Here is an 18861-nt window from a genome sequence, read left to right on the forward strand (position 1 = left end):
TAGAGGGTGGAAGGTATAGAAGTATATATTTATATATGTATATCCCTACTACAAACATCAGTGTCAGTCCTGTGCTGTGAGATGAAGCATGTGCACTGGTATTAGCAGGGCTGCTTTCTTCCTTTGCTTCTAGGTCTCAGCTTTATCTTGTTTCTGTTAGAAATCCCAGACTTTGGGATTTCTAATCCAATTTGAAGCCTGGACTGTTAAAATGGAATTGAACAGCTTCAGTAGAACCTCTGAAGAGAAATAATTGATGCAGATGTGTCCACTGGGGGAAGCTGCACTAATCATACTTTAGAAACGCTGTGGCTTGTATCCCTCTTAAGTGGTCTGTGCTGGGGCCTGGGAGGGTGAGGATCATAGAATCATGGAATGCCCATGGGAGGTACAGCTCCGGCTCAGCCGCTGCGAAAGCATCCCCTTTCCAGCTGATGAGATGTACGTACGTGCCTTTGGTAGGAGCCAGGGGAGCTGGTGCAGCTCAGCGTGGGCTCCCCTTTCTCTTCTCTGCCCCAGGCTATCGTGGGTTTCTTTTTAGTTCTTCATTTGTACTGTTCTCTGATCGCAGGCCCACTCTGCCGCATCCCTATCAAGTAGTGAGCTAAAGCCTCTACCTGCCTGTAAATCTTGCCTTCTCTTGATCTGTTTTCTGCCTGATCACACCAGTCAAATCAAGGGATTGCTCTCCTGCCTCCATTGTGCTGTTCTTGCCCCTGTGCTCAGCCCATCTCCTACCAGCTGTGTGTCTTTGGGAAGCTCCTCATCACCAAACAGCATCTCCTGCCCCTGTGCCTGAAGTAGAGATCTAGAACAAAGGCTGGGGGGAGCAGAGCAGCTCCTTGGACATGAGCATGGGTATTCTGGGAGAAGAGGAAACAACTGTGGGGTGGGAGTGGGCATGGAGAAGCCTCTGGGCAGATTTGGGTGACAGCAGATAGCTCCAGCAGTGCTGATTGCTCTGGATCCATTAAAACAGAAAGCTCCCAAACCTCCCAGTGATGCTGTCCTTAAGGACCACGCTGATGGTCCTGGATGCCATCACTAAGTGGCAGAGCCAGTCTGAAGGCTGCTGACAGGGGACCACATCCTGCAGCCCTGGACCTGAGCTAGGCTCTGGGGTACCCTTGGTGCCGCTGGTGCCATGGGATTGTGCATGCACAAGTATGGCCTGTTTCCTTGGAAGGCCAGAGTGGTCTAGGCAATGATTTAACTCTGTTAATGCTGTGTATTTTTTAAGTGCTTTGTGCATTTGTGTGGCTGAAACTCACACCCATGCTCTCGAGCCCTGCCCATCAGTAAACTACAGAGGGCTTCCTGCTCTGCCTTTCACCTTCATGAGTCATAGAATCATAGAATGGTTAGGGTTGGAAAGGACCTTAAGATCACCCAGTTCCAACCCCCCTGCCATGGGCAGGGACACCGCCATCTCCACAGACACCGGTTTTCCTCCCTTCACTAATGATTGACAGATTTTCCTTCGCTCTTCATTTCCACCTAAAGGAGGAGCCCACGTTCTCCATCTCCATCCCTGCTCCGAGGCGATTAAACGTGCTCTCTGGTGCAAAGAGTCTCGGGCAGTCAAGGGAATCTGATGGCTCGAAGGAAAACAAAGCCCCCATCAGAGTCAGCACGTCAATATTTTACCGGTTTTATGGACTCCCACCGTGGGGATGGGAATATGCAAAGGCCACTTCCCTGGTGACCTTTCCCAGTGCTTTCAAGCCTTCTGTCCCCAGCAGCCACAGGCTTCACTTGTCTCATCGCTCTGCTCCTGTGCCGGTGGGAGCAGGGCAGGGCTATGCAGAGCTGGGATGAAACAGAGGGGAGGATGAAGTATGTGTTTGAATAAACCTTTGCTTCTGATCAGCCTTCAGTAGTGGTCCGTTAGATCTCTGTCCTCAGAGATAAGGCAGGGAGGGATGCCCCGCGGAGGTGCTTTCAAACATAATTGTTCCTGCGGTGTGCTGAGCTGTGCCAACAGGAGCGCTGGCTCCGGGAGCTGCCAGTGGCTTGGCAGCTGGAAAAGCAGCAAGCAGAGCTGGGATGAAGTTATTGACTACGTGTCCCCACCTCCAGTCACCTCTTGGGGTGGGAAATGGCCCATGCTACAGGTCATGCTTCCTGCTGAATGCAGCACTCTGCATGTGGCATCCGGTGCTGATGCTGAAGCCTGGATCTGCGCAGCTTCTTCCATTGAGAGCTGGATTCATGGTTCTCCTTTGGGAGGGTCCTGTTGGTACTCTGTCTTGCCGTGTGTCTGAGGGGGCAGCTGACACCGCATCTCATCTTCTCTAACCTCTCCTGAAGCACCCTTGTCTCTTCTTGGGAAGGAATGACACCATCTCCCCATCCCACTCTGCTGGACCACCTCTGCATTCAGGAGGTCATAGCCTTTCCTTGTACTGCGAGGGAGGCCAGGACAAAGCACAGTGTCAGCTGGGAAGGATAAGCCTGAACAGGGAGACACCGATCTCTCTGACCACATGGGGATGCTGAAGTCCTGCTATTGGCAGTGGGAAGGGCTTGCAAGAGGAGGCAGACACAGGAGAGGTGAGGGGAGAGCTCCTCCACACCCCATGGCTGCAGCCTGGCCTGGGCCACCTTGGTCACGCTGCTGTGCCCTTGTGCCATTGCGTGGTGGAGAGAGGATGGATGCCGGCAGGAGCTGAAGGGCTTTTCCTGCTGTGGCCCATGTCTCTATTGCTGCAGGCAGGGCCGTGCCTTGGCTCTGCAGGCAAAAAGGTCTTTTCCTGGGGCAGGCGGTGTTTCTCAGCAGGACCTCAGCAAAAATCCCTGCTCAGGGACTTTTTAAGCCCTCCTCGGTCTATGGGGGGGAGTGGGAGGAAGCACAGCTCCATTCTCCCCACGAGGTGTTGCAGATGCTGGTGCCTGAGCCCTTCTCCCGCCTGCTTCCTCTTCCCACAACCGAACACCGTGGGACCTGGCGCTTGCACCCCATAAATCACTTGGTCACTCAGGATCTGCTCCAAATGCGGCTGCTCTGGGGCCAGTGGATGGGATGCTTGGGCAGGGAGCCAGAGTGAACCCCTGCTCCCCAAGGGGCTTTTAACTCAACAGCCCACCTAAATAAGGGGGGCTCACTGGGCTGATGTGGACATCGCTGGAGCATCATTTGGTGCTGACCGTCATTGCTTTGCTGTGCGCTCTTATTGTTAATCTCAGTCCCCTACCTCAGCAGGGAGAAGCACAAACCCAGCACTGTGCCCATGCTGAAGCCCTCCTGGTTTGGGAGGGATGAAGGGGGAGAAACATCCACCGAGGAGGAGAAAGGAGGCCCTGGGAATGGGGCTGTTCAGTGATGCTGCAGCTTCAGGTCTCATCTGGCAGTGTCGTGGGAAGCGTTTCCAGCTGCTTTTAAGATGCTCAGTTCATCTCCTCCTCCCATTCTTGGCTTGCCAAATGGCTACAGGAGCTGGGAGGCTGGGGCAGACCAGAAGCAGCTCTGGGGAGGGGAGGAATAGGTTTTGATAGGTTCAAAGCTGGTCTTAAAAGTCAGGAAGAGAAAAATAAACTCTTGGAGGGCTTTGGGGTCGTATTTGTTTTAACCACCTGCAGATGATGCAGGTGTGGGAAACAACAGAAAGGTGAAAAGAAATACAGGGGATGGGGGTGATGGCTGGGAGCTGCTTCTGGGGGGCTGCCTTGCGCACCCCAGCGCTGCTCCATCACTCTCTGCTGCAGGGCTCTGCATCCCCTTGCTCTAAGAGAGATGATGCTAACGGAGGCTTTAGTGGCCTCCAGATTCACTGAGGTTTAGGGGTGTAGCTCATGCCCTCACAAGGACCCAGCGTTTGAGTCAGTCAAGTCCCAAAGCTGCAGCTGGAGCCGTGTGTTCATTGCTCAGACCCCGCAATCCGGCCACTTTCGTGTTCCTTTCCCACAAATATTCCAGTTTGCTGGGCCAGAACAGCTGGAAGTGGCTCTTGGAGCCGATTCACACAAGTTGTGTCAGCTCCTGACACCCCCTCTCCCATCCCAAGTCTCAGCTATTTCTCACCACTGTCTGTGCCAGGTTGGGTGTTTGGTCCCATCACCACACACAGCTCCCCAGTGGGATGTTCCCCATGTCCTGAAGCTGCGAGGCTGGGAACATGATTCACACAAACCCAGGGTAATGAGTGGCCCAAACACAAATTAAAACCAAAAATGAGGAGGTGGAGGAAGCAAAACAAAAAGGACTAAAAGAGCGTCTTGCTTTGCCTTTCAGTGCAGCAGCCACCCAGGGACAGGGAAACCCTTTGGCCTGGAGCATCCCATGGGCACAATGGTGTCAGTAGCAGTGGTCCCTAACTAACAGCAGTGTCCTCACCCCAGTGCTGCGCACCAGCTCCCTCCAGAAGGTACAACTGCCTTATCGGCTGCCCGGAGAGTAAACAGGACGTGGCAGAGCAGCGCCGGGGTGCAGATGAAAGCAGGCTGGCCTGGCGGGAGCAGGCTTGGCTTTTGTTTTCCTTTTGGTTATTAATGCCTCTGTTTATTTACTTTTCAGCCCACGGGTAGGAGGGAGCAGGGAGAGGCTGGGAGACTGGGGTGGGACAAGCTGGAGCGGGGAGGAAACTGGTGTGCTGCCTGCCGCTCTTCCTGAGGGCTCGGGGGGGTCAGTGTTATGGCATCCAATTACTTTATTTTACTTTAATTTTATGTTTATTTGTATTTTTATTTCATATTATTATATTTTATATTTTATATTATATTACATTTTATTTATTTTCATTTATTATTTAATTTCACTTATTAAGCACCCTCCCAGCCTTCACCCCTGCCAAGGGTTAAAGCATCCCTGCAGCAGCATCCCAGCGAGCCCATATCCCAACCGCTGGTTCCTCAGTGCCTCCCTGGGCACTTAACCCAGGATTTGGGCTGGACTGCAGTCAACAGGCAGCCCGCACCCAGCCCTGCCTGTGTGAGATGGGTGCTGCCCTGTCTTGGCTGCATCTCCCCATCCCGCTTTGGGGACCAGGCTGTGGAAAGGGTGACAGCGCCGCTGCCGGGAAGCGCCCGCGCTGCCGAAACCACAGCCCTGAGCAATAGGAAACTACACGGGTGGGTGGCAGAGCTTCCTGTGCCCTACACAGCTCCCCTGCACTGACCCTGTGCTGCAGGGATGAGGGCCCCAAATCCGGTCACCATGTGCTACGGGAAGGCAGCTCTGCTCTCCACATCCCCTTTCTCCATGGAGCTTTGTGGGTACCCATGGGGGACTGTTTGGGGGGCAGAAGCCAGAGCCCCCCATCCCACAGCACCGCAAGGGCTGCAGACTGTTGGGGGACTGTGGGTTTTGGGGCTGTCTGAAGAGCACGCGGGTGTTGGAAGGAGGGGTTGTTGCTTTAGCACATGCTGACTTCCTGCTAGGCTGTATTTTTAGCAAGGCCAACCCCTGATAACCCAAGAGATGCAAGTGAAACTGTGGGGTAAGAAAGTGTGCCTTGAAAAGAAAAAAACCCAAAGGAGGAAGGCGGGGGAAGGAGAGGATGGTGCAGATAAAAGCTGGTACCAGTGATGCACAAACAGGGCTGGGTTTGGGGTACGGGGGCAGATCTTGTGCTGTTGCCACAGCCCATGAGAGCCGGGGCTTGCTGCTGACAGGTGAGTGCTTTGTGTTGGCTGAAATGGTGGTGGAGGAGAAGGGAGGGCTGGGAGGGAAGGAGCTGGGCTCCCTCAGCCCCCAACCTTCCCACGCAGACGCCTGCCCGCTGGCTGTTAACAGCACCCTGCTAACAACCGGCTCTCACCTCGCCCCTGTCACCTCCGCTCCCATCACGGAGCCTGGGAAAAGCCATCCCTGAGGCCTGCCCGAGCCTTTTGGGGAGGGGAATGAGGAGAGGACCCTCACACCCTGGGATGCAAATGGCCGGTGGATGCCGGTACCCGTGGGAAAAAGAGAGGGATGCGGGCACAACCCCTCCTCAGTGCATCCCTGAGAACTTCATTAGAGGTGATAACATCCGTGGGGGAACAAGGGGTGCTCAGCACAGCTCATCCATAAAGAGACACCAGAGGCCAGGACCAGGTGACTGTGGTCAGCAAAAAAGCCGCTTTATTGGTGACCGCTCCCACGGGAACCCTGTGGCAGCGATCGGGTTCAAGTCCCTGAGAACACACTGTCCATGCTGGTTCCCCATCCCACATCTATTGCTTGAAACACATCCTAGTTACAAAAAGCACAGAGTGATGCTCCAGATACTGGAACATATAAATTAAGGTAAGTGATAGTTACAAAGACATCGCAATTATTTCTTTCTCTTTCTTAAACAGATTATCAAAGGGTGGGGATTTTTCTTTTTCCGATCCACAGAAAATGTATAAAAAGCATTTTAAAATCTACATATTCCTCAATGTGTTGGGTTTTTGTTTTTGTTTTTGTTTTGGTTTTTTTTTTTGTATTTTTCCCCCTTTAAAAAAGGCACAGTAAAAAAATACTGGCTCAATAACATATTTACAACGCACCCATTATGGGCTATTTTCACTCAGCTTTGTGTTGGAAACATTCAGCTCTGGCTCAGCCCTCTTATAACCCAGGGGCACAGGGCTGGTGGCAGCAGGCAGGGCGGCCACAGGAGGATGTGGGATCCCTCTCCCTCCCGGCCTAAATCCCTCCCCAGCAGGGAGAGAGCAATGGCCAAGCTAGGAAACACTCTTGGCCCATGGCAAAGTGCATCTCAGGTGCTCTGGTCACCAAGCCAGGGCTGGAGGATGCTCCGGGCCCATGGTGGGGACACATACCCCTATAGAACCCCTGGCTTGACCCCAAAGTACAAAGGTGCAGGGCTGCCCAAAGTGGCACTGAAGAGAGACCCTATACAGACAGTGCCCATGTTGCTCCAGTGACTCCAGAAAAGCCGTTTTCCCCCACTGTATGTATAGAAAGTCTTTACATTAGTCTCTATTAACAATGCATGGATTGATGCTGCTAGCACCATCGCAGCCAGACCTAGGGGAGCTCCAGGAAACAGAGCTGACACCAACATGAGCTGGCATCCCACCCCACCATCTCCCTCCAGTGCGGCCATTGAGCATCCAGCACCTTTGCAGCACCCTGAAGCATCATTTGCCATGGCCAGGACGCTTCCCCTGCCTACTGAGCCAGGGAGCAAACCTCACCGGTGACCCTTCATCTGAATCAGGAGCCGGAGCTTCGCTGCTGAGATTTGGGAGATGGGATGGGGTGGATGAGGGGTTATGGGAACAGGGAAAGACACGGAGGGGAGGCACACACCAAAACCACTTAACATTTGAAAGGAAAACCAACAAAAGAAGAAGCAAGCCCGGGGAGGCAGAGCCCCGCACTGCGGTTGCTCCTCACGCATGGCGTGGGGCCCACCAGTGCCATGGGGATACCCAGTGGTTAAGTGCTCAGGACCCGTCCCCCTGGCCGGAGCAGGCAGCGGGCACGGGCAGCCGGGCAGGCAGGGCAGGGGACAAGGGGCCGCACAGCAGCCTTCAGTACACACACACTGTGCAATACCACAGCAACGACGTACGTCCGTCCGTCCGTCCATCCTTGCACCTCGCGGTGAGGCCGGACTGGAACACCCGCACGCAGGTCCCGCACGCCCGTCGGATACCGGGGAAATCGGGGACGAGGTTGGAGGGGACACGCGCCTCTCCTAGTAAACCATGTTGGCGGGGCACCACGGCGTGTCGGGGTACAGCAGGCAGTGCACGGAGCGGAACCTGAGGAGGAGAGGAGTGATGCTGAGCACAGGGAGGTGGTGGCCCCGCGGCCCCCTGGCTTGGCGGGGACTGGGTCCCCTCGTCTCACCTGGATGGGTCCTCCTCGACGGAGAAGGCTCCCTTCATGTGGATGGAGTTGCGCTTGTTCTCGAACATGCCGTAGCTTAGTGTCACCTGGGGAGGGAAGAACAGCGGGGTCAAGAAGCCGATGTGGCCATGAGGATCAAGCAGAGGTATAGGGGGAGGCTGCGAAATTCACCCCATTTCTGAAAGCCACACTCTTCATAACCCCACAGGGATGGGCTGATGGGATTTCCCCCTTCCGCTGATGTTCTGGTTGTGTATCGACATATACCTTAGCCATGATGCCCCAATTTCAGGTGACAACATGGGATACCTGTTTGTGGATCTCTGTCTTGGGCACCTGGTGCAGGTTCTCCAGGTGGGAGTGGAAGAGGTTGCTCCGGATGAGCTTCACCCCCAGCACGGACTCGATGATGTAGCCGATGGTGCAGTCATCGGGCAGGCGGATCTTCTCCGCTGTGCTCATGAAGTGGCCGCCACTGCAGGGAGACAGAAAGGGGCTGCAGAGGAGCAAAGCCCAGGGGCTGTGGGTACCCTGCGAGGTCTGGGCTTGGCCAGTGGATGCCCAGCTCTAATTAGAAGAGGATCCAAAGTCCTTCTCAGCTTGTTTCCAAGCCCCCTGCAGACACCCCCAGCAAGGCAATGGGACACAGGCCAACATCCATCCCCAAAGAGGCTCTGTGCCCTGCAAGGACCATGACAAGTCCCCATGGGAGAGCAACACCAATGCTCTTACCTGGCCCATGGGCTCATCTTCAGTGCCAGCCCCCGGCTGATACAAAACCCCGCTCCGCCCGTGGCAAACCAGAAATGCACAGGGTGCTGCGAGAGAGGGCAAGCAACAGCAGTGAGACCTCCTCCTGCAAACCCCAGCCCAAACTGAGCCAGCCCCAACCTCTTGCCCCCATCTCACCATCTTGTTCTCACTGATCCTCTCCGTAGCCTGGATGGGCCGGTCCAGGCTGGGCTTCCCGATGTAGATGTCCTGTGTGTGTGGGTAACTGGAGAGCAGCTTCACCAGCATCCGCACGTTCACGTAGTTGTCATCATCCACGTGGCAGAACCACCTGCGGTGGCAGCAATGTCACAGCGGGCTGGGGCAGCTCCCCCCGCTGAGATACAGCCCCAAAACGGGAATAGCCTCTGCTTGGACCATCCTCCCCCTTGCAGCCGCACTGTCCTCCACGGCCATCCCAGGCACTACTTACTTTCTGCCGGACTCAATGAACTTGTCGTACTCCACAGCCATCTTGCAGGACAGGGCCTGGCGGCTGTGGGCAGCCGAGCAGTTGGTGTTGATGACATTTCCTATGGGAAGAGATGGACCAGGGTCAATACCTGACATCCTGCACATCCCTGCAAGCTCAAAAGGTGATGTTTCACCACATACACCCCAGGAGTGCCAAGGGATGGAAACCCCATGGATGTCCCTGGTGCTCGGTGGCCTCTGTGCCACATCATTCTGGGCAAAGAATGAGGTTTTTGGGCATGGCTGTTGGGTCCATGTGAGATAATGAAAGGATGAGCAAGGGATGAGGATGCAGTAGATGCACTGGGGTTGAGCTATGCATGATGCTACCTGCATCACGTTGCACATCCCAGTGCCACGTACCAGCCACCCTCGAGTGAGGGGGCATCCATGATCCTCCAGGACATGGTAGCTAAAATCCTGCCCTATTTTGCTCACCCAGCTCCTTCCCAGACTGAAAAGGAGTCATTTGCAAGGGGAGAACAGGCTATGATGATACTGGCCCCAGGGAAGGGCTGCCAGGAAAATGCTCCCATAGAACCCTGGCTGCACTGCCCATCAATCCCAGCTCACCCCAGGGACAAACCGGTGCAAAGTCAACCCAGAAGGCATAGAATAGGATCATGCTTCCCAGCAGCACCATGTAAAGGAAGGGCTGACTGGGAAGGAAACCTGTGTCCATGTAAAACTCCTGGGCAGAGGGTGCTCTTTAGGCATAATCAGTGAAACAAGTTGCCCCTTTCTCAGCCCAGGCTGAGATTCCTGTCCAACCAGTGGCATTTTGACCATTCTTTTCAGTGCCCAGGACAAATTCCATGCCAGCCTTGCTCCCCAGGCCAGGGCTCCTGAGGGCACCTGCCCAGGTCACACACGCAAAAGGACAAGAGCCACAGACTCACGTGCTTGCTTCTTCAGCTCCTCATCCTCCCCATCCGTGAAGATGAAGGTCTGAAAGAGAAGACAAGGCACCTCTGAGGACCAAGGGGCTGAGGCGACGTGGCTCTGGATGCGATAACAGCACCTCTGTGCAACACCTCTGTGCAACACCAGGGATCAATCCCTCCGGAATGCTGGTGATGACTTCTTCCCCCTCACCAAAACCCAAAGCAGCACCAGAGAGCTGCACATCCCCACACCACACTTGGCTTCAGACCAAGAAGTGTGCTAAGCTGGCACTCACTGGGATGCAAATCACAGCACCTGCACTAAGCATCCCCATTCTGTCACCTTTCCCATAGGGCGGAAGCAGCGGGCATGGAGATTTGGGGTGATACAAGGACCATTCCCAGCCTGAGGTGGGTGCGTGGTGAGGAGCAGGGGACCAGGAGCAGAACATGGCTTGATCTAAGCGGAGACTTCAGACTTTATCCGGCACGCGCGGCCGGGGATGACGGAGCAGCCGCCCCTCAGCATTCCCAACCCAGGCAGGTGTGTTTGCCCATGGCACAGGCTGCCAACCGCATCCCCACCTGTGTCAACAGCACGTGTTGTGCCGGCATGCTTGCACAATATCCCTATGGATCCTCTCTGCTCCACGTCCTGAGCTGGGTGCCTCTTACCAGCCCCAAGGACTGGATGGTCCCTCACTGTCCACCCCAGCACCATGCCAAGCAGCACCCACCCTCTTCCCCAGGCACCCCAGCTGCACTCCCCTATTTACACAGCTAAGTCCTGGCATATGCTGCCTGGGAAGGAGACTGGGGAGGGGGGATCTGGGATTTGGGGAAGCAGGAGGGGAGAGCAGAGGGTGGGAAAGGCATCGCCATCAATCAGCGGGCAGCAAACAAAGCTGGAGGAGAGAAACCACAACCAGCTGCCAAGCGCTATTAAAAACCAGACGTGCACAAAAGGGCGAAGGAATAAAGACAAAAGGGCTGGGGAGGGGGGGGAAAGGCAGGAGGCGGCAGAGTGGGGATGATGGAGCCTGAGCACTGGGGATGATGAATTACAAGTGAGCTGGAAATCGGGTGCGGGCCGGCCCCGGGACGGCACTGGCTGGGGTTTTGTGGTGCGTTTGAGGAGGTGGGTACAATAGGAGGGTGACTTTACTCAGTGGAGGAGAGTTAAGCGGGCAGTGGTGGTCATTAGCATACAGCTGCGCTGGTTAACCCAGAGTGTTTGCTCAGGGCCTGAGGGGAGGCTGGTGGGGAGAGCCCAGATCTGCAGGAAGGCTGAATGGGAGGGGAGGAGGATGTGCTCCTGGGGACGGGGCTACAAGTGACCTTTGGGGCTTGGAAAAGAGAAAAGAACAAGAAAGAAAAAGGCTGGAGGAGGTGGGAAGGCAAGCTCTCACAAGTGCTCTGCAGCCCGTCGTTCGGGGAGGGACAAGGTCCTTATGGGGTCAGGAAGGCCTTGAGCAAAGGGTTAGGGGATGGGGGACCTGCTGATGAGGAGGGGACAGCTTGGGTATGAATGGGGCCTTAGCCCATTAGCACAGGGCCAAGGCTGCCTGTGGTCATTGCAGCCCCAGGGACACATCGTTGTTGTTGGGGTGACATCAGTGCTGTGCATGGAGAATGAGGATTTCACCCCAACCAGCTCATCTTGCTGCTGGTCCCCATTTCCCCACATGCTCAGGGAGGGGACAGGCAGCTGCTGGGGCTGTGACCTGAACCAGAACCACAGGAGACCATCCAAGGATGCCCAAGACAACCCCATCATAAGCCTTTTCTCATCCACCCCGACACATGGTGCCCAAGCACCCCTTAAGCCCCAGCACTGCCGGAGGGGGACAGCGGATGCAGGGGACATGCAGCCTCGGCACAGGCGAGACAGAAGATGTTTGCTTGATTAGCTCAGAAACGCCGTCCAGCAACTGCCTTCAGCTGCTCCAAAAATAGCCCCACAAGTAATCCTCCGGCTCAGCCTCTATAAATAGAGCACGGGGACAATTGTTTGTTACTCGCCTGCACCAAAGCTTCATCCGAATGAGGCATCTTCCCCCTGGTCTCTCCCCCCATACACCTCCATCACTTTGCTACTGCAGGTGGACATGGTGGCACCTTGGGGACCAGGATAGGGGCACAGAGCCCTGCAGATCACCCCACAGGGGCCTCACAGGTTCATCTCCCTGCCCCAACATTGAAGTAAAACTGAAAGAATTAAAGCCTTTATTTTTCAGTTCATTTGGATGCATTTCTTAGAGGGGAGCTGCACCTTTCCTGCACAGCTCCCTTGCCCTGGGCTGCAGGGGAGAGGAGCACAGGTGCCAGCTGAGCACGAGAGGGGTCAGGCCAGGAAATCAGTGGGACAAAAAAGCACCATGTTTGTGGGACAAGGAAATACCACAGATCAGCCTTTGGAACCACCAGTGTGTAGTGCTGGGCATCAGCACAGTGCTCAGTTTATGGTGGTACAAATGCCATGGGGACACTGCAGCTAGCATCCCTGAGCTGCCACCTACCAAGCCACCATCTCCAGATGGACAGCAGCATGACCAGCCCCCCAAGCACCCAAAGTTCTTATACCCACCTCTCTACCTCTCTCCCATCTGGCCCCCATGCCAACCATGGCACCAGAAACCTCTTGGGCCCTCCCCAGAGTAACTTTTCCTGCAGGGTGCAGGAGAGGAAGGGCCTGCTGCCCCCCCCAGCCCTGCAGGAAACCTCATTGTTCTCAAAACTGCAGCTTCAAGAAACACAGGATGCCAAATCCCTCCCAAACAATAGCTGCCACCACTCCATACAGCCCCGCACAATACTCAGCCTCCATGTACAGGGACCGAGAGGCACCGGGGGTCCCTATGGCCGGAATGGGGTCAAACCCCCCCTCCCCAAGCTGTCTGCAAGGAGCCAGGCAGCCGCCAGCAGCCCCTCACCTCCTCCTAACCCTTGGGGAGGGCCCGTTTCTTCTTGTCTCTGTTGCCCTCCCCGTCATTTCTCCTTTCACAGTGACTCATTTCCCCCTTCACCAACAGAGCTCACGGGTCACTCATGGCTGGGTGCTGCACAAGGCATCCCATCACCTAGGACCACCCCAGGGTCACCCTGCTCCTCCCTGCACTGCCTGGATGAGCGGTCCTGATGGGGTGACGCATGCAGCAGACCCCATGCCTGCTTCATGTCCCCACCACCCGCAGCAGCACAGCCATCAAAAAGGGGAACCACAGCCAGGCAGACACCCCTGTGACCCTGCGGTGCACAGATCCTGTCCCTGTGCCATGTCTCACTTCCCCATGATGGGAGAGGATGGAGCACCCCAGCACCCACCTACACAACCCCTTCCCCATCCCCAAGGGGGAAGCTGCCACCTCACTTGGATGCAGGAGACAGCAGAGAGGTGCTGGGGGCAAGAAATCAGCCTTTGGCTGGGCAATGGGCTCCAGGGGAAGCAAAGGGGCTGCAGGAGCAGGACCCTGCCTGGCTTTGTGTCCCCCACAGCAGATGTTTTCCCTTTGGCCTGCGGGGTTAAGGAGGGAAAATCCCCACCCTGCTTCAACCCATTGGGAGCAGTGCAATAGCAGCATCCCTGTGATAGCAGTGTCCCCACTCCACAGTGGTGGCTTTCTCCAGCACGGGGGAATGGGGTCTGTGCTGGCACAAGGATAAGGGAGCTGGGACCTGCAGAGGCAGGAAAGGGGCTTGCAAGGCCGCAGGGCCCTTCCTCCCCCTGCTGCTTTGGGCAAGAGGAAGAATCCTCCACTGTAATTTTAAATGCTATAATGTTTAATAACCTCCTTGCAAACAATGAGCTCATTGTGCAGTGAGGGTCCCACACCCTCCCTCCTGCCCCATGCTCCACGTGCTGCTCACCAGCTCCAGGGCTTTTATGGACAAGGGCAGCAGCATCACTTGGAGCAGGCGATTAAGGGGCCCCTCCACCCCCAAAACCCACACAGGCTGCCCAAGAGGGGACATCAGCAAGGGACTCTCTCATTGCTCAGCAGGCCCTAAGGGAGCTGGCTGCACCATCGAGCTAGGTTGGGACCTGAGGGCTGCTCATCCCAACCCAAGTAGGACACACATGCTGGCGCCAAGGCCACTGCAAGGATGGGGACCCTGGCCAAGGTGCTAAGGGAACGTGGGAGCTGCCAGCGGAGCAGCGAGCTCTCCGGAAGGCAAACCCATTCCCTCTGCCCCGAGAGCAGGAATTTTTCAAAGCCTGCAATTACCACGCCGAGCGGAGGAAGCCAGCAGATCCCACGCTGGCGGGATGGGAGCCCAGCCCAGAGCCCTCACGGGTATCGCGGCGTGTGCCGAGCCACCCATCCGCCTTCGGGATGCCCCAGGGGCAGGGGATGCTTCTTGTGCAACTCTGCCACTGCAAATCACTCGACTCAGCAGGAAAGCAGTAGGTTTGGACTTGCTCCTGTCCAGGATTTCTGCCTAACGGCCACTTTCCTCCCTCCCTCTCTCTTTTCTTTCCAGTGCAAAGTTCCCCCAGACTGCACTCCAGCATCCTTAAGGATACAGCTGGAAACTCTCCCCAAAGCAAGGATCATAACTCTCCTCCAAAGAGCAGCTTGTCCAGCCTGGGCTGTGCAAGCTGAGGAGCAGATTTAGAAAGGAATAAGGATCTGCCCTCCCTGTGCAGAGAAAAGCAGGAAGGAGAAGAGGGTGCCCTTTGCAGTGTCTTGGAGGGGCCAGAGGGCAGGAAACAGGGACTATTGTGGGCAGAACAAAGAACAGCCAAGGAAGGACACAATAGCTATCCCCCCTATCTGCCAGGGTCCAGCCTTGAGTTACCTGCTGGGTTTAACCCCTTCTCACCAGTGCCTGCATCCCTCCTGCCCAGAGAGCAGCCTGGCTAATGAAGAGCCAAGGGAGAGGTCGGGGTTTGGTGCAAGAGGAGGATCAGGAGAAGGAGAGACCTGGCATCAGGCCATCATAGAATCAACTACCCTATGTCGGCGAGGCAGCACATGTACCCAAGCACCATTAGTGACACAGGAGTGAGACAGGGACAGGATGAGCAGCCACAGGCCTGACTCAGACCAAGAAAGACGTTAAGCAGAGGCAGCACCTCGCTGTCACCAAACCACCCTCCTAAGGCAGAAACCATGGGGCCAGGCAAGGAGGGGATGTGGGAACTACACAGTCCCCTCAAAACAGGGAAATAAGGGAGAGGAGCCCCATGGCACCAATCCTGCACTCTGCAGGCCAAAGAAAACCCAACTTAATGCCAAGTTTGGAGGAGCCCAGGGTGCCCCAAAGCTTCCCAGAGACAGCAGCCTGCATGGGGAGACCGGAGCTGATCACTACCAGCAGCATGGAGGCAGAGGGACAAACCCATGTGTCCGCCCAGCCCTCGCTTTGCTCCACAGGGGCTTTTGCCGCCTCCATCTCTCTCGGCAGCTCCTTGTCCTCAAGTGCTGTACAAGAGCCGTCACTCAGCAGCTTGGCTTGTCAGGCGGGCACCTCGCCGGGCTGCAGCCCCCCTGGCTTCATGGCCCTCATCTCTAGGCAACCTGACCTGGACACGGCCGGCTCCGGCTCCCCCGTTCCCATGGAAAGTGCCACACAAGAGGCTGCGAAGCCTTTTCTCTGCGCCAGGAGAAAAGGGGCTTTGTTAGCTTGCCCAGGGGGACAGCGTGAGAGCCGAGCCTCGGGTCCCTGGGAATCCGAACGGACAAACGGAGCACAACAACAAAAAAAGCCCTAAAAGAAAGCCGGAGGGGGGGGGGGGGGGGGAAGAGCAGCCATTCCCAGGATCATCTGTAGGTGCTCAAAGAGCGTTTCGCCTTCAACCAGTACTCGCCACCCCCTCGCAGTGACAGCAGAGCATAAAAGAGGTTTCCATTAAATAACTGTACCAGGGAGAGACAGCAGAGCCACTGCCAAGCCCAGGAGACCTGAGCAAAAAAGAGGGACAAGATTCACATGGGAAAAAGAAAATAGCAAGATAATGCTTGGGGTGAGCTGTAGGAGCCAAGAGCTCACAGGGTCCAGCAGAGCTGAGGGCAGCAGGCAGAGGCAGGTTGATATTCCCATCATTGACCCCCCCACTCCTCCTTCAGCCACTCCAGATTTCCAAAGGGGAAAAAAAAAAAGCCAACAGTTTGCAAGCAAGAAACACGATTCCAGGCCAGGAGGAAACACGTGAAGACAGTAGGATGGAAAGGTTAAGACCAGGCATAACTTACTTGGAAAGTTGTCTAAGGATAGAAAAAGCCTTAATAGCAGATGGCAAGGCACATTTCCTAAGGAAACAGCTTTTGTTTTCCGTCTGAATTTTGCTTCAGTTCTTGAAGCACATAGTAAGGAACTGCCAGGGCCCTGGGCAGGACATCAGTAAGGTCAGGAATGGGACTAGCAGGAACTGCCCTGGTGCGAGTGAGCCAGGACAGACCTGCAAGAGCTCCCAGCGCTCCAGTCCTGCCCAGTTCCTGGCAAGAGGACCGAGAGTCTCAGAACATCCCAGTGCTCTCCCAGCCCTGGGCTGCTAAGCTGAGTGTCCTTTGAGCAACCCAGCTGCAGATACCTCGCAGGGCCTTGCTAAACCTCACCCTGCAGCCCAGGAGAGCATCCACAGAGACCTGACCCTGATTGCAGCACCAGTGGTCCTGGCTGCATCCCTGCACCGTGCCTCAGTTCCCCCAGTGGGAAGCAACTCAGCGCAAGCTCTGCGTTGGGAGCTGCTCAGGAGGAGCAGAGTTTAGAGACGAGTGGGCTGCTGAGTGCGAGGAGCCCAGTCCATGCTCTCTCCATCACTTCCCCATCCCAAACTCACCCTGCAACGCTGCATTCACCCTCCCGAAACCACGGCAAGCTGCAGAACAGCCCAAACAGCCTCGAAATACCCTCCTGCTCGACGATACGCGTGGAGCGGAAAGAGGAGGCGGCACTTGCCGGGCACAGCACCACCGGACTCCGCACGGCGAAGGGTCGGGACCGCGACTGACCCCCGTGGCCTGGAACCTGGGCAGCGGCAGGGGCCGTCCCCGATCCCATCCCCGTCCCCATGCCCTTACCATGTCGCGGTTGCGGGAGATCCATGTGTCGAGCAGCAGCTCCAGCCGCGCCTTGTGAAACTTCTTGGTGGTCTTGACGGCGATGAACACATCGCGGGGGGAGATGTCCTCGGCCGGCGGCCGCGGGGGGCTCGGCGGGGCTGGGGGGACCTCCCGTCGGGCTCGGCTCAGCCGCCCGAAGTAGTCGGCGAAGCTGCGGAGAGCGGGGGGACCCTGTGCCGCGGGGGAAGCCGCAGCCCCCAGGCTCTGCAATGCCCTCTGCGCCCCGCCGGCCTCCCCGCGGGCCAGCCCCGGCCGCCCCGGCGGCTCCACCATGAGCACCAGGAGGCAGGTGAACATGGAGCCCACGAGGGACAGGAGCAGCTTCCTCCCGCAGCTCTTCAGCATCGCCTCCTCCTGCCGCGCCGCCGCCTGACGCTTTGCTAATGCTGTGCTGTGCTGTGTTGTATTCTCCGCTCCTCTGCTCTCCTCCTCTCCTCCACCCCACGCCACTTCCAGCCCCCGCCGAGCCGCCGCTTTTAAACCGTCCCCGCCCCGCCCGGGGTGGGACGTCCCGGGGGCCGGCCCCTATGGGGGGCGTGAGCAGCGGCTGCCCGGTCCTACCCGCACTCTCTCCGCACCCGCTCCGTCCCTCCGCATCTTCCCCACCAACCCTCCATGCGTCCTTCCCTGCTCCCCTTCTCCCTCTGCTTTTCCCATGGCAGGGTGCAGGCAGGCTACCTGCTTCTCCTTGCCTCCCATTGACGGTAGTGGGGAGAGTGCAGGTTTGGGGTACGCTGGTCCCTGGTGGGAGCATCTCTCGCTGCTTCATTGCTGTAACGGGTGTGTTATCCCTTCAGCTCATCCCGAGCTGTCGTTTCCCAGAGCCTGCACCGAGGTTTTCTCACAGCCGTGTCCAAGAGGTTACCAGAAAGGCGACCAGCCTGACCAAACTGTTGCAGTTTCCCATCAGCCTGTTCTGAGGCCAAGCATAATTGAATAAAAAACCTCAAACAACCAAAATCCTGAAACCCACAGCACTGCTCTTGTAAATCTGGGAATGGGGCACTGAGGGGGTCTGTTCCCATTCCTGCTCAGGGAGACCCGGAGGCACTCCAGACCTGACTAACCTCATCCGCAGTGCAGCAGCCGCAAGGTGCAGAGGCATTCAAAACCAAATGCTGCCTAGATGCCAAGCAAGCCGCCCCCAGTGATGGCTAACCATGAGAACGATGCCTTGTTAAATGACACCCTGTTCTTCCAGATAGGCAGTGGGAGAAGTGGTGAGTGCAAGGGAAAACTGGGTTGAAATCTGGTCCTGCATGTGCCACCAACCTGCTATTTAACTGACGCCAACCCCCCCAGGCCTCTTTTCCCCCTTACTCCCTGTCTCTGCAGGGAGGGAGCTCTTGGCGTTTTCTCTCCAGGCATGTGCGCTGCTATGGGGAGGCGGATTTGGGTTTGAGCCTGGGCTGCAATGTAATGCCATAATCAGGGGCTGCTGCATTTTTTGGGCAGGGACCTTGTCCAACTTGCATTTTTCCTGCTGTCACGTGCTCCATTCATCTCTGGCACTGGATAAACAATACCATAATACCAGGCAGGACGAAGCATGGAAGCTGCTTCCTCAGGCAAGCCTCAGCATTTGCCTTCTGCTTTTAGGCTATACATTCCCCTGGTCAGCCCTTGAACCATGGCTCCAGGCTAGAAATGCTTGTGGAGGCTGTGGGGCTTGGTTTTGCATGGTGTCTGGGGAGAGACATGTGCTGCCCAAGAAGCCCTCTATAATAAAAGGGGAAAAAAGGAGTTAGACCGTACAAACACAGGAACCAAATCCCACACTCCCCACTTCCCGCTATTGCTGCAAAGCCTGGCCTTCCAGTCTCAATTTGCTTTCTTTTTGGGCGCCCTTTGTCTCTAACTGATGGCACAGCAACCACGG

General features: G+C 56.3%; 1 protein-coding gene across 1 annotated transcript; it reads right to left on the bottom strand.

Annotated features, from left to right (window-relative positions):
- Positions 1-6639: 6639 nt before the first annotated feature.
- LFNG (LFNG O-fucosylpeptide 3-beta-N-acetylglucosaminyltransferase) lies at positions 6640-17411 on the bottom strand. The gene is made up of 8 exons (XM_080619480.1): positions 16941-17411; positions 9931-9979; positions 8991-9090; positions 8696-8849; positions 8519-8604; positions 8096-8261; positions 7787-7872; positions 6640-7698 (listed from the first exon to the last, which is right to left on the bottom strand). The coding sequence occupies exons 1-8, from the start codon at positions 17325-17327 to the stop codon at positions 7632-7634; spliced, it is 1095 nt and encodes a 364-aa protein (XP_080475606.1). The 5' UTR covers positions 17328-17411; the 3' UTR covers positions 6640-7631.
- Between the last annotated feature and the right edge of the window lie 1450 nt (positions 17412-18861).

This window comes from Psittacula echo, assembly GCF_963264785.1.
Source record: "Psittacula echo genome assembly, chromosome: 5".
Taxonomy (NCBI): domain Eukaryota; kingdom Metazoa; phylum Chordata; class Aves; order Psittaciformes; family Psittacidae; genus Psittacula; species Psittacula echo.

What these genes read in the sequence shown, in the direction of transcription:
- LFNG (XM_080619480.1), bottom strand. Translation starts at nt 17,327, where the DNA reads ATGCTGAAGAGCTGCGGGAGGAAGCTGCTCCTGTCCCTCGTGGGCTCC. An exon ending in TCTCCCGCAACCGCGACATG is followed by an intron (nt 9,980 to 16,940) that starts GTAAGGGCATGG and finishes CTTCTCTTTCAG; the next exon opens with ACCTTCATCTTCACGGATGG. An exon ending in GGAGCTGAAGAAGCAAGCAC is followed by an intron (nt 9,091 to 9,930) that starts GTGAGTCTGTGG and finishes CTCTTCCCATAG; the next exon opens with GAAATGTCATCAACACCAAC.